At 36.2% G+C, this 16050-nt stretch overlaps 1 protein-coding gene across 2 annotated transcripts in view; it reads left to right on the top strand.

Moving 5' to 3' along the window:
• The window catches only part of ELOVL7 (ELOVL fatty acid elongase 7), a 76976-nt gene extending 61420 nt beyond the window's left edge, over nucleotides 1–15556 (top strand). For both annotated transcript variants that reach the window (XM_027605605.2, XM_027605606.1), the window contains exons 4-8: nucleotides 3185–3265; nucleotides 4157–4213; nucleotides 6572–6677; nucleotides 11401–11537; nucleotides 13647–15556. In XM_027605605.2, coding sequence (XP_027461406.1) covers nucleotides 3185–3265; nucleotides 4157–4213; nucleotides 6572–6677; nucleotides 11401–11537; nucleotides 13647–13856 — 591 coding nt within the window. In that variant the 3' untranslated portion in view covers nucleotides 13857–15556. The remainder of the gene's footprint in view (nucleotides 1–3184; nucleotides 3266–4156; nucleotides 4214–6571; nucleotides 6678–11400; nucleotides 11538–13646) is intronic.
• The last annotated feature ends 494 nt before the right edge of the window (nucleotides 15557–16050 follow it).

The following is a 16050-nucleotide window of genomic DNA, read 5'->3' as shown; positions in this document are numbered from 1 at the left end:
TGAATCCAGGTCTGTCTGACATTGGGAGCTCATCTTGACCCTGTAATGAGTTATCATCATCATGGTAGGAACCTTGGATGAGCTGTAAGATGGTAGACTGTTTAGGTTTGGTTTAGCTGGGCCTTGAGGGGACAGAGAATTTAGACTCATAGAAAGCAGTAGGTGAGGGAGCCTGTCCCTTGTCAGTAAGGGAGATGGGGATCTTCCAGGACCCAAGAGGAGACTCGTGGATTCTCTCTCACCCACTGTGCTGTTAACAATCTTCACCTAGCCTCACTTACCTGCTTTTCTGGGATTCCTTGCTTCTTTTCCAGTACCGGCTGGCTTCCTCATCTTCTACTCCTTATTTGCAGTATAGCTTGTGCTTCCTCATAACTGGAACTCTCGGGGGCCCACCATGACCCCTCTGGCCCCTCTTGACACTGTGACCTCTCCACGTGCATCCCTCCAGCTTGATTCCTGCTCAGATCCACCTGATTGAGTCACCTTATTCTGCTGTAACCTCATGTCTCACCGGCCCCCCCTCAAGTCTGGACTTACCTTGCTATCTTCTATTTCTCCTTTTATTACCAAAATTAACTACAAGCTATCGTACTATCCCTTCTGGATCATGAGTAACTGAAAGGGAAGGAGTAACAGAGGTGGGGAGCCAAAAAAAATAATACATGCTCTTATCAAGTTATGACAGAGAGGAAATAGCCTATAGGACCATGTTAAGCGCAGACCTAGAAGCCAGGAGACTAGGGGCTAATTAGTATCAGTTATGCTATTAACCAGCTGCCTGATTTTTGAGCAAGTTATTTAACCTCTCTGGGCCTTAGTTCTCCCATTTTATAGAATCAGGATTAAACCAAATTGTTTCTCACATCCCTTTATGCTCAGTGTCTGATTATGTCGCTCAGTGTAATGTCCCTAAATATGTTTCTCAGGAGGGAATTTAATTATAGCCGGTAAATTTGGGTTCCTATTTTAGCAAATACAATATAAAAGAAGTTGTGAAAATATCTGAATTTGGCAGTTTCTGTAACTTATTAATCACTCATACTAGAGTTACTTATATGCCAGTGTTGGGGTTGATTACCTGCCAAATATAAATTATTGCTGTTCTTCTTGATAGCCTGAAATACAGAAATGTCAAAAGCTTCATAGACTATTAGAATGTTCTTAAACTTAATATCAGGAAAGCACTAATTTCCATTCTCTCTCTTTTTTTTTAAGTTTTTATTTATTTAACAGAGAGAGACAAAGCAGAGAGGAAACACAAGCGGGGGAGTGGGAGAGGGAGAAGCAGGCTTCCCGCGGAGCAGGGAGCCCGATGTGGGGCTTGATCCCAGGACCCTGGGATCATGACCTGAGCCTAAGGCAGACGCTTAACGACTGAGCCACCCAGGCGCCCCTCCACTATCTCTTTAAACAAACAGTTTTGGCAGCCAGTCAGCATGTCATCTCCAGGACACTGAACACATCACATGGTTTATTGGGTAGAGCACAATTGCATTAGATATACAGAGGAAACACCTCCACTTACGGATGTTAGGGAAAATATGAACAAGATGAAAGGGAAGTACGTAGACTAAAGGAACCCACAGGCCTTATTGTAAAGCAGTGGTTTTGAATGTGCTAGTTAATTGGCACCAGTCAGACATCAATAAAGAGAGACTCGTGAAGATCTCACAGAAGGCCATGTCACAGAGCTTCTCCTGTTCAGCTCAGTCCTTATTTGGGGTAGGGTATAGTGGAGAACCAATCATCCCAGTTAAGTAAGTGGACCTTCTGTTTTACTTGCCACAGTCAGTAGAGGTCTGAATGGAAGAGAATATGACGCTCACTGGCAGATCAGGATTTTGTAGAATCAGCTGTTTTTCTACCACATTCCCTCGATCCTTTGAGAAATATTTGTTGACCTTGTTTTTGTAAGTCATTTTTCTTACCCATAAAATATGTCTTATACTTTCCTGAATCTTAAGATAATCTTTTTAAAGATTTCATCGTTTATCAGGTTAACAGTGGGATTAAATATCTTGTGAATCAAGCTAGGAGCTAGTATCAGGAAAGGATGGTGTGATTTTTGAATACCACAGTCTAAATAGTTGTTCTTTCTCAAAATATCATTCTGATAAACCTCATAAATTTTTGCCTTTAAAAATTAATTTATGGTAAAGTTTTCATTTTAGCTTTAACAGTAATTAAAGATAGAAATTTAAAATGTGTACTAATGGCAGAAAATGATATAACCATTATACTGAGAAAGAAGACATTCCGGGGAAGATGTTGGCATTTGTGAAAACAGGATGTCAAAGAAGAGCTGATCATATTGTCAGAACACTCAGTTAAGCCAACCATTTAATATATACATTAAATTAAAATTAGAACCCTTAGCTCTTCATTTTCAGATACTGTTTTATTTTTTTTTTTACCTTTTTTGGAGTTTTTATTTGAATCAGATACTGTTTTAAAAGAACTTCTCACCATCATACTAAAAGAATGTCAATATAATCTTTGAGTTAAGGTTCAGATAACAACAATAGCCTCTTTGTTGTCACCACTAGTCTAAGGTCACTTTGTGGGTGTGCTGGAATTAAGGCATGCCAGATTGCACTCTTATTGTTAACATTTTTGTCTCTTCCTTGTCACATGAATCCAAACTGAACTAGTCTCTGAGTCTTGTGTTTGATCAATCTTGATTTTAAGAGCCATAGGCTACCACTTCACTTTACACGCACTAGCTAAGGACGGGAAAACCCAGTGTGGCAGCCACTAATAGTACAGTAAGGAATTTTGGTTTGCCCATTTATTTATTGGCTGATGGAGAAGATTAGAAATTACCAGAAAAGACTGTTTTCAGACTCTGTTATTCATGGGCATATATAGATACACATATATGTACATATACTGGCATATACCTACCAGTATTTGCTATCTATGCAAAACACTCCCAGCATTTTATTCTCCATGGATATTTGAGTCAGAACACAGTTGATACAAGTAATATATAGCTGTATGATTTTGAAAATTCCTGTTGTTTTATCAAGCCGAGTTCCCAGTTATGATTGTGCTAGCCTGCCTTTTCTTCCGCACTGCATGCTGAGTCAGCTGAGATTGTGGTAAAGAGACACAGTCAAAGGTACCATTGTAGCTGTTGAGCAAATTCTTCCTTCTTTAATATACATGTGCTCTCTTACAGTTTGTGATGTCTGGCTGGGGTACAGGTTATTCACTTCGATGCGAAATTGTTGACTACTCACGGTCACCTTCAGCATTGAGGGTGAGTTTTTCTTTGGAAAAACTTGTAACCCAAATGTTAAAACTTTTAGACTTTTTTTTTTAACACTTAATGTGAACTCAGAAGAAGTAAATGACACAATTATCAAATTACATGGCCTGAGAGAAAAAAAGCTAAAAATTATCAGAAAGAATCAAATAAAGTCAGGGGCATAGTTTTCTGTTAAATGAAAATTGGTGCTTTTATTGTTTAACTTCCTGGATTTAAAAATAAATTCATATCTTGTTCCTCAAAAAATTAAAAATAGAATTACCATATGATCTGGCAATTCCATTTCTGGGTATATACCTAGAAGTAACTGAAAACAGGGACTCAAAGAGTTATTTGTATACCTGTATTCATAGCAGCATTATTCATAATAGCCAAAAAGTAGAGGAACCCAGATGTCCATGGACAGGTGAATGGATAAAGAAAATGTGGTATGTTTATACAATGGAATACTATCAAGCCTTAGCAAGGAAGGAAATTCTGACATGTGCTGTAGTATGGATGAGCCTTGAGGACATTATGCTAACTGAAATCATCCAGGCACAAAAAGACAAATATTGTATGATTCTATTATATGGGGTATCTGGAGTAGACAGATTCAGGGACAGAAAGTAAAATGGTAGTTGTCAGGGGCTGGTGGGGAAGGGAGATCACGAGTTATTGTTTAATAGATACAGAGTCTCACTTCTGCAAGATGAAAAGAGTTCTACAGATGGATGGAGATAGTGGCACAACAGTGTTGATGAACTAAATGCCACCAAACCAAACACGTAGAAATGGTTACAGTGGTAAATTGGGTTACGTATATTTTGCCAAAATTAAAAAAATGAAATTTTCCTCCATATAAAAAATAAAATAAATTCATATCTATGTGTGTTTCTGCAGATGGCACGCACCTGCTGGCTTTATTACTTCTCCAAATTTATTGAGCTATTAGATACTGTGAGTATGTGGTCACCACATTTGGTGAATGTTTGATGTATCACTAGAAGCAATAAACTGCTAGAGTTCAGTTGTCTGATAACTCTAGTTATCTCTCCACTTCAGGCCGACCTCCTGTTATCTTTTACCTTTTATTATCAGTAGTTTTAGAGCATAGGTAAGATAAGCATTTTTTTTCAGTCTTTTGCAAATGCCAAAAGGTTTTCTTATGTATCTACCACCTAAGATAAGCATGTAACTGTTGCTGCAAAACTGCATCTTTATGGAGATGGATGACAGGTGTTTGGGAAAGCAAGTTCACGGAGCAAAGAGCAGAGAACATTTTACTGTGGATTCTTTCGGTATAAACCAAAGCACTATGTCATCCATATTCCTTTAAGAGGATAAGTGCTTCAAAATTCATAAACTTACATTAGGATGTTATCCCTGGGATATCAGTAATTTAGGTAATATCAAAACTAACTCCAGCTGCCTTTCTCAAGTTTATGCTTATTAGACCTTCTCTCTTTCAACTTAAGATCCTGTTGAGGATCAACTTTGGATTTGGGTGATGGGCTCTGGGAGAAGCCAGTGTCATGGATTAGGGTCCTTGATGAGAGGAGAAAGGCGTGTACTTCTGTTTTCGTAGTAGCCTAGGAAAGCTGGATATTTATCATATATTTGGGACATGTGGGTCTCAGATATCTGGAACCAGTTCTGGGTCTAAGACAGACAAGTGTCTTCTCTCTTCAGGGTACATATTCATTACATATTACAGAATACATATTTCTTTTCTTTCTGCTTAATTATTATTTTTTTATTTAAATTCAATGAATTAATATATAATGTATTACTAGTTTCAGAGGTAGAGGTCGGTGACAGACTACACATTTCTTGCCGCAAATCTCAACATGCTTCACCTTCTCAGCTGAATAATCACATAATGTTAGAATTGGAAAGGGCTTTAGTGAGCATAGAGTACGGTGGTTCTCAAACTTGGGATTGCCTTAGAATCACCTAGAGGGCTTGTTAAACATGCAGACGCCTGGACCCCACCCCTAGAGTTTCTGATTCAGTGTGTTGGGCTCAAGAAGTTCATTTCTTTTAAGTTCTCAGGTGTTGTTATTGCTGTTGGTCCAGGGTCCACACTTGGAGACCCCTGCTATAGTTCACTGGTTCTCAGCCATCATGGTACAGGAGCCTTGACTGCATTAGAAAAACCCCCAAAACCTGGGCCCCACCTCCAGAGATTTGGTGCCAGGTGGTCTACAGTTAGAGCCTAGGCATGGCTACTTTTATAAAGCTTCTTGGACACCGTAATATGCAGCCAGGGTTGTGAACCACTGATCTGGGCCAGAGTTCTCAATCTGAAAATAAATTGAAGCCAGGAAGGTAAGTAACTCACCCAGAGGAATGCCACTACTGCTTGGGACCAGGACCCCAGAGAGTTGGTTTGGGGCTTTTTCATTGCATGATGCTGCCATCTTCCATGTGCATAAGCAAATGCATTTTAGCTTCATTGTTTTTGCTTTGCATGTTCTCATTTCCAGGTTCCATAAGGAAACTTGCTACCTCTGTGTCCTTTTCTAAACCACATTTCTTAAATACCATTATGGATACTTTTGTTTGTGGTGCTCTGCTTAGTCCTATACTTAGAAGTCTGACTCATCACGGGTATTCTGAATTTTGAATATTTTTTGAACACTTAATTCTGCTTTTGAAAAAAATTTCCCCCTGCCAAAGCCTTCGTGTTCTCCTCTTTGTTTGTCTGTAGGGTTTCTGCAAACCACAGATACATTCAGTCTGGATGGTGCCTTTGTTCCTAGGCCACTTCTTTTCTCTCATCCTATTTCTCCAAATCCTGAGTTTTTCCCTTTTCAGAAATCTTTCTTTACTAATAATATGCTAACTTTTGCTTTGTTGCAAGTCCTCTTTTCAGTTTGCTTCATCCCTTATCTAAATTAGTAGGATGTCTTAGCAATATAGAATGATTTCTGTCCTAAGAATTGAGACTCTATGCTTTCCCATATACTTCAAAATCCACATGGATGTTTTCCTGCCAGTAACATTTCTTTCAGTAGTATTTGGCTATGTTCTTCACTTTCCATTTTTGATTTTCCAATCTGCATACATTTTCTTTAACACCTTTTTATTGATTCTCCCATGACTAGTCATCGTACCTAATTTCCTTCACACTAATTAGCTTTTCAGCTGCCCCTTGGAGAATCAGCTGCTTCTATGAGCATTCTCTAAGGCAGCCCTTTTAATGCAAATTATGATGTGAAATAGTTTGTACTTTGCCAGTATTTTTGTAGATAAATCAGTAGCTCAGTCATTGCATGATTTTCTATGAACTTGATTTTTTTAAAATTATTTCAGATCTTTTTTGTTCTGCGTAAGAAAAATAGCCAAGTGACTTTCCTGCATGTCTTCCATCATACCATCATGCCATGGACCTGGTGGTTTGGAGTCAAATTTGCCGCAGGTAGCCAAGGGAGAGTTGGGAACATGTGTTATAAACTATTACATTTCTGTATGTTGTAAACACAAATTCTGTCCTTAAATGTGATTTAGAAGAAACTCAAAACATCAAAGGATGACTTTGTTCGAACGTCTGACTTTCATCATTACCTGAAACATAAATGTAAGGCTTTAACCTAGATCCCTTCATTCTTTAGAGACACATGACTTTTGCATACAGTCTTCTACCCATATCCTTTAGTTAGTTTGTTTGGATTTTACTCTTTTCCCATATAGTTCTATTAAATAGCATTAAATAAATAATAAACAAATAATATGGTAGAAGCCTTAGTTTTATAGAAATATAGTTAGATATATATTCCTTATAGGTTTCCAGAAAGTTAGAATGTGTATCTCAAGTTCCAGTCTTCTTTGTATTAAAAATTCCAATAACTGAGAACACACCTCATCCCCTACCAACTCTTTAAAGATGTGTCAAATTGTGGTTGAAGGATATTGTTTTGATCTTTTTGGAAGTTGAAACTGGTTTAAAGCAAAAGCTTGGCAAACAGCCTCTTTTGTTCCTTTGATTTTGGCTTTATGCCTCTGAACATCTAGAATCAGAAAAAACGGGGTAAGTAATTTTACCCTATCATAAAGTGTTAAATAAATGGTGTCCCCAAGGACATATACTTATTAGCAGACATTGGTTGGGAGATTAATTAATACGAGTTTCCTAAATTTGAGAAGTCTTTGAGTAGATCTGCAGCCCGTGTTAGACAAAGCTTTAAAATTTTTGTGAAGAGCTCATTTATATTAGGCATTCTGACTTTGTAGGACAAAAAAGAGAAACCACAACTGAGGAACACTTGTTTGAGTTTTAGAGTCTCTAAGCACGGGGAAAAAATCCTCATGTCTCAGAGTATGAGAGGGCATGAATAAGCCATTGGCATGAAAGAGATACCAGAACCTAGAGGAGCCAGAAGAACTGTCCCTACCATGGCCTGTGGGCATCAGATTTTGCAGTATATGAGGTGTTTCCTTTTCTCAAATTGGCCTTTGTATGTTGGACTTTTAAAAAGTAAATGTCGCTGGTTTTTCTGATAATGTATGTTAATGTAAAAATTTAACTCACGTTATGATAAGATAGTCTCATCTGTCCATTTTACAAATCAAGGATAGCCATATTATTTAATCTCCATTATTTTACTTCTCTTTATATGTTTATGTTTTCTCTCACATGCACATCAGTTCTCTGTATAGTGATATTCATTGACATCTTATTTGTGTTGGCCAAAAATGGGAGAATACCTAACCATCCATTAATAAAATGGTTATGAATTCTTGTGTATATATAATTGTGAAATGCAAATGATACTGAGAGACATTTAGCTTGTCTTCTCTTTTAAGCAGTTTGACTCCAAAATTATCAGAAATAGGTGTCTATTCTATTTTAAAGTATGCTAGAAAAAGTTCTTTCACACTCTTAAATTTATTGATTCAGACTTCTTCTCTGAGACCAGAATATTGCATCACAACACTGAAAAATAAATATAAATAGGAAAAAGATTGGGAGGCATTACCCCAAAATACAGTGACTTAGAGGGACTAACACAAAAAGTGCTTTCTCTCTCCATCTTTATCCTTCTCTGTATTTTCTAATTTTTATATATTGAATAGCTGTAAGTTCTATAATGGGAAAAATGAACTTTATTTGAAGAATAGAGTTGAGCACTTTTCTAATGTCTATCTTTGTGCCCACTGAGAGTCTGACTTCCATTTTCTAACAAGCATTGCTTTCAATAATGAAAATTTAAACATGAAACTCCTTGGTTTTTAATGTTACCCTGTTTATGGACATCAAACACTTTGTAGTGGGTTCATTGTCCACACCTTAATCCCCCTTCTGCTTTACAAAATGTAAATACTTTCTTCTGTCATATGTCCCATGAGTTGGCATTTCTGTTAAGTCTTGCATGTGGGATCTAGTAAGTACTTATTCTTTTAGTTATTTTTTTTATAATATTTATTTAGTGACACCTAAATATTTATTTAGTGACAAGTACAGCAATAACAGTTGAGATATTTCCAGAAATGTGGTTTGGCATTGGCTTTCATTCCTGTATTGAAACTGTCCAGTTTACACTTTTCTTTCAAAAACTTGAGCACAGCTAATCTCTATCTAGTATTTAATTTCCTGTTTGCCTGTTGCACAATTCTCTGGCATAAAAAAACATTCCAACTTTTCTTTGGAATATGATGCGAATGTTTCTCTGGCAGGTTTTTATATTCATTTTGCACATACTCCCTTCCAGAGATATGGAGAATTGTGGTAATTACCCAGGTGATCCCTTTATTTTTCTAAACAGGAATAAAATGAGATGGTACTAATTGCAATTCGTTACGAGATGTTAGCTTTGCAAAACTATTGTTGTAAAGAAGAAAGCAAGCTTAGAAAATACTTTATCAGGAAAGCCTTCCAAAGAAGATGTGAAAAACATTACTAATTAAAATGTTCTATGAACAAACTTACTAATATATCTGAGAAAATAATACCTAGACAAAACCAGCAAGTTAATTTTATTTGATAGCTGATTTTGATTAGTAATCCTTACTAAACCCTGTTAGCTACACTAGTGCTTTGTTAAATTCCTGTCCTTAAAATCCGCATTTTAGGACATTTAAATAATGAAAGATTCTGGATGGAAAATATTCTTCTACCAAAAAGTGGGACAAGTGTCTTAATGAGAAAGTCTCTGATGTGTTTGTTTCCTGTGTGTTTATATAATCACAAGACATAAATGGACATGAGAGGTATTTGGCTTATGCCCCTATTAAGCAGCTTGACTCCTAAACTATCAGGATAGACAACTACTATATTTTTAAATCAACCTAGAAAAGGTGTTTTCACACCACTATAATTTATTTATTCAAGTTTCTTTTGGGAAAAAAGACTAATCCAAATGTAAATAATAAAAGGCGGGAGGTTGTTAATAAGCTTCACTAATTCAGTTTCTTCTGACTTGAAATTTATGATAATTAAAGAATTGGCTGCAATTTATTTATTCTACTTAGAAAATGCATAAATGAGGCATTGGGGGAATATTTAAATTACACAAAAATAATTACTTAAGGGGCGCCTGGGTGGCTCAGTCGTTAGGCGTCTGCCTTCGGCTCAGGTCATGATCCCAAGGTCCTGGGATCGAGCCCCGCATCGGGCTCCCTGCTCTGTGGGAGCCTGCTTCTCCCTCTCCCACTCCCCCTGCTTGTGTTCCCTCTCTCGCTGTGTCTCTCTCTGTCAAATAAATAAATAAAATCTTTAAAAAAATAATTATTTAAAACACGTTATTTTAAAGGAGTACTTTAGCAGTGGTAGTATCTAGAAGTATCTGGAATTTCCGCAATTATGAATGATTATTAAAATGTAATTAGTTTCTACTGTGCAGCAATTTTTATTTTGCTTTAAACTTTCTGTAATACATAGCGTTTATGAATTTGGTCCCTTTTCTAATGTAATTCCACATTTTGAGATTTCACTTTATTTCTGGAATTAAAGAATACTGGAATAAACAAAGTAGAATATTTTGGAGAAAAATTTAAATCCCAGATCAACATCACTAAGCTGAATCAGGCTATACATAAAGAATGCAGCTTCTTCTAGATTGTGCCTCTTAGGAAAAATGCTAAGGAAGAGTGTTTCGGTTTTTTTCTCCTGCTATCAGCTGGTCACCTTGTTACCCCTTCCACTGTACTACAGGTTCAGCTAAAGATAATTGAAATGATCTTTGCTTCTGTTCCCCCAGGGTTCTTTGCTTCTACTCTAAATTGAATGTGGTCAGTAGGAGATGTAGTGGTTAGAAGAGGAAAATCAAGATAGGAAGACACAATTGATAATAAATGGAGGCAGTAAACAAAGACAGCTTAACAATTAATAAATGTTTATTTTGGAAGAAAAATAATTGTTTTTAAATAATTAAAGCAAACTTAGCATAGCCTACTAATGAAAGCCAGTGGTTTTACTGCCAAAGTTTTATAGCACAAGAGAATGGATTGTGATGCATTCATACAGTGCAATACTATAATACTACACAGCCAGTAAGAAAGCAAACTACTAATATGCACAGCAACATGGACAAATCTTAAAAACATTATGTTGATTGAAAGAATTTAGGACCAAAAGATTTTATATGAAGTTTAATATCAGGCAAAGCTAATAGTTGATGATAGAAGTCAGCATAAAGGTTGCGTTGAGAGGGGTATATTCTTGGAAGGGGGACATAGGAACTGTACATGATGTTGGAAATGTTCTATATCTTGACCTTGGTGGATGGTTATGTGGGTGTATACCTATGTACACAATCATCACTTAAGATTGCATTTGTGTACTTTATACATGTGAACCCTCGCTAAAAAAAATGAATTTGATTACTATTATTAAATATATACCATTTAAAAAAATAACTTAGTTTGTTAAAGTGAACTCAAATCAAAAGACCATCTTAAGGTTAAGATATAATAATAAATAAAGGCATTCTAATTTATTTTTGAAGATGTGCATCTTACATTTTACTGAATGAATATGTTATCCGGCTCCCTCTAATTTGGTAGCTGTTTAACAAATTGATGTTGTATGTGTTTTTCTTTCTACTAAAATTAAAGAAATAATTATTCTAAAATCTCAGTTCAGACAAAAATGAATCTCATTTTAAGGAGCATTTCCCCCATTTTACAATAATTTTATTTTCCAGGTGGTTTGGGAACATTCCATGCCTTTCTAAATACAGCTGTACATGTAGTAATGTATTCCTACTATGGGCTATCTGCACTGGGACCAGCCTTCCAGAAATATCTGTGGTGGAAAAAATATTTGACATCATTACAGCTTGTGAGTAATTAATTTTCTTTAAAACCAGATGTAAAACTAAACTGGAGTCATTTCTCTTCCCTGTGAATCAGAATACTAACTAAAGAACAAAAGTTACAAAACAATAGGAATATAGAGTGTGTGGCCCCTATATTGCATCCCATCATTATCCTTTCCGTGTTATTTATTTATTTATTTATTTATTAAAGATTTTATTTATTTATTTGACAGAGAGAGACACAGCCAGAGAGGGAACACAAGCAGGGGGAGTGGGAGAGGGAGAAGCAGGCTTCCTGCCAAGCAGGGAGCCCGATGTGGGGCTCGATCCCAGGACCCCAGGATCATGACCTGAGCTGAAGGCAGATGCTTAACGACTGAGCCACCCAGGCGCCCCTTTCCATGTTATTTAAACTCTTGTCAAGAACTGTGTTGAAAACAAAGTCTATTTGGTAGCCAAGAGCCTCAGACAGGTAAAGCAGAATGTGTATCTTTAGGCCATCTTTATAATATTTTATGCTTTTCTATAAAATAAATATACTTATGATCAAGATAATATCAAATTTATTTGAACTGCAGCAGGCATAATATTAAATTAGAAGTTAGAAGTTCCATATTCTAGATCTAAATGACTTTGAGGGAGGGAATGTAACTTTGAGGGCATTATGAGTCTTCCTCTATGCCTGCCTCTAAGTCTGTTTTTCCTCCAAATGGTAAACATACATGCGGATGAAAGAGGTAGGGGGATGGCATATTGTATTTACTGACAGAATTGACAATGCTCTAAATAACCAAGTGTAAGGAAATAGTGAAATAAATTATTTTGATTCCTACTTTGCAATATTATGAAATCAAGAAAATTATTCACAGTTGCCTTCTTTTTAAGTATTTTTTTCTAATTGTAAAGTAACATGCTCATCGCTGAGAAATTAGAACATCTAATTAAGCAAAGAGAAAGAAAAATAAGCATAATTCCACATATATGTGTATACCTGTTGCATGATTTGCATTATGCTGCATAGACAATTTTGTATTGGGCTTTTTTTCCCCACTTGCCTACTCTTAAATGTTATAAAAGCTTTTTAACGATGTGGCAAAATACTAAAATAGAAGAAAGAATAGATATTTATTATCTCGAACATGCTGGTTATATGCAAACATGCCTGAGTCGGATATTGAAGGTGTCACCAAGGCTTCCAAAGGTGTCATCTTTGTGTCTGTAAAATGAGAGAAATAAGGGTAGCTACTGCACAGGGATGTCATAGAAGTTTCTTAAGATAATGCAAGGAAAGTTGAGGATGATCATAAAAGAAACTGTGAAAAGCTTAACTATGGTTATAACTAGAAGACTATAGGTAATTGTTGTTTATTTTTATTTATGGAATTTTACTTGTCTAACATTCCCGCAGAGCACATGTTGCCTTTTAATCAGGAGAAGAAAGATATGCAAAAAATCTGGACATTAGCCTGGGAAGTGTTCCTCTTAAGACTGTGTAGAATGTTCTGGAACAAAGAGCCTTTGGGCATTACAAGGAAGGTCATCAATACTGTTTTACTCTTTACAGATTCTCTGCTGCCATTGGCAGGATAGATTTTTACCCTGATATAACTGGGTGACAAGTGGCAGATACCAGGACTCAGGCGTGCTTTGTCTCCTACAGAATTGCTGGGACTCTAATTTAAATGTTTGTATTTCCCCAAAATTGAAATACCTTGTCTAATAACAAGACAGAATATTTGAAACTAAAAGTCTTCTAGAAAATGAGGCCATAAGATAGTGGTCCCATGTGTATTTCATCAAGTCAAGGACTCAAGACAGAGACTTACCAAGAAAATTTGCTCTGATGGTTCTTTCTCTGGGTACGAAAGGCTTGCTGCCCCACACAGCTCCCGGGCCATTTATGAAGGGCTGCTGGAGTTGTACAGTTGGGCAGGACTGAATAGTGGATTTTGACACTGTCCCACCCACTCTCACACCCATGGAGGCTAGATTTAAAGATAAAATTCCCTACCCAACAGTAGCCTAGATGTGGTTGCAGAGTGTTTAAGCATAAGCAGCCAAAGAATGCATTAAATGATTGCTCCTTTGTGACTTCATATCTGAATAATATTTTTCATTCTTTCATCTGTTAGGCCCAGTTCATTATTGTCACCATCCACATAGGCCAGTTCTTTTTCATGGAAGATTGCAAGTACCAGTTTCCAGTCTTTCTGTACATCATTATGAGTTATGGGTGCATCTTTCTGCTGCTCTTTCTCCATTTTTGGTACCGTGCTTACACCAAAGGCCAGAGACTGCCCAAAACTGTGAAAAATGGAATCTGCAAAAACAAAGATCACTGAAATGCAAGCACGACATGAATCTATGAATGAGACTGGTATCTTACTTTCTTTGACAATCAAGAGCTATTTCCATGTGAAGTGCATTTTGTATATTTTTCAAAACCAAGAGCTTGTATTTTTATGATAAGTTACTGGAGTTTCTGATATTTGAGAGCCCAAAGATCCCAGATAACAGAGTCTAATTGGAGCCTAAAGCAGGCAGTTTTTCAGCTGCTTTTAAACCTAATATAAAGGTTTTATTTAATACATTTTGTTACAGTGAAAGAAGAATATGAAACAGTATAGTACTTTTCAAAGAAGTCCAGTATAGATGAAAAATATCATCAGATATTTTGACCGTGGACAGAGATCCACGCCCTACTATAGATTCCTTCTGCCAGCTCTGAAAACCTCAAACTGAGGGTTTTGGCTTTGTTGCTTGTTGATTATATTCAGAAGACACTATATTTATTCTAAAGTTAAATGCCCATTCTAAAGAGTTAACACTGGTGGACATTAAGTGAATTTTTGATAAGTTGTCATTTAACATCACTAACAAAAATTGTTAATGGATCTCTTGTGTAGCCACCACCAGCTTTACTGATAAGACTTCCCTACAACATTTTTGTTGTATATACTGTTTAAAAGTAACAATTCTTTTGGTTAGTACATTCATGCACTTGACACTAAGTATAAGTTAATATTTTGAAAACAAGATGATTTGTTCTGTGAATTAACAAGCACTGTGCTATTACTACTTTGTAGTTAACTTTGTAGATTTCTGGAAAGAGGTGAAATTTGTCACTGGAAAAAGTACTCTGTAGTTCAGTGGGAAAAATCTGTTGTCTGTTGTATTATATTGTCACTTTCTCATATTGTCGTGGCTTAAAGGATTATCTTGTTAAATATGTATTGGTTAGATATATAAATGTTCATGCAAGTACCTTTAAATCATAAATGATTTCAGACCTCTCACTATACACAGTTTCCAGAGATGGCTTAGAGTTATTTGTGAAGCAACTGGAGGAAAATGGTGGCACAGAAATTATCCAGAGACTGTTGGGTTTTGTAGGGGTCTCTTAATAAAGAGAGAAAGAGAGAGCCTATTTAATAGTTGTTATAGATACACTGCATGGAAAGACATTTCCCAGAATTATGAATGAATTAATTAATTAATAGCCTGGATTTCTTTTTTTCAAACCTATAAACTATATAATGAAGACCTGAAATTCATTTTGCCTACTTTTGTTTTTTCACAATTACTGCTTTCTGAAATTCTCTTGTTCTCATATTTTCTTGTTGGCTAACCAAAACTACTGGTCAATAGAGTTTTGTCCCAGAAACAATGATATTTGGACATTTCTGAATTTTTCCCTATTGCTTTTCTTTCTTGTTATATTTATACTTGATTTTGAAGGACTGCTTATGCTTATATGACTTTAAACAATCAGTACTTATGGGTCTCAGTTATGTAACACACAGTGATAGCATTGTCCATCAGAGCCTGAGTTTTTCCTCACTGTAAACTCCTGTAGTTCGATGTGTCACCCCAGGCATTTAATCTATACCATGGCCTTTTCTCTCGCACTTATCAGATTTATAATGTTACTTGCCTTTAAGTGACCTTTACTGATTTCACTTGCTTACAATATGGGAAGACAAGATTTGATATATGGGGGAAATATCTTATTTTTCTCAAATAAAAAAAAAAGCAGAAAGCAGAGCTAAAAGAACAGCCGTTATAATTTATTTCTCTGAGGACCTCAGCGTTCCTAAAGTGTTTTCCGGTTTTGGCTCTTCACATCCAACCTGCACTAAAATGAGACTGTGTAGTGTGTGCTGTTACACAGTGCACAAAATTCCTGAAGACCCAAGAAAGGCAAAGACCAAAAGGAAGCACAAAGAGAAGAAGATGAAACAGGAGAGTTTGGTTTTTGCAATACTTTCTGTCTTGCACTGTACAACCTCTCCTAACATCACTGTAGTCTTTAAAATGTCTGACTTGCCTATGAACTCGCAGCAGTGTGTGATGGAACTATGTTCTAAATTATGTGAATAGAAGTGGAGAGCTGGAATGTTATGTGAAAAGAAATCACAGCTAACAAAAGTATCCTCCATATGAACATCATTAGATCAAAATGCATATCACTGGATGTAGGATGTGCATGGACAGTATTTTATTAAAGGGCTCTGTGGGTCACATAGAGTTTCTATT

Source organism: Zalophus californianus, chromosome 5 (genome assembly GCF_009762305.2).
Source record: "Zalophus californianus isolate mZalCal1 chromosome 5, mZalCal1.pri.v2, whole genome shotgun sequence".
Taxonomy (NCBI): Eukaryota; Metazoa; Chordata; class Mammalia; order Carnivora; family Otariidae; genus Zalophus; species Zalophus californianus.
Note: the sequence above shows the minus strand (reverse complement) of the source record. Positions and strands in the feature narration are given on the sequence as shown.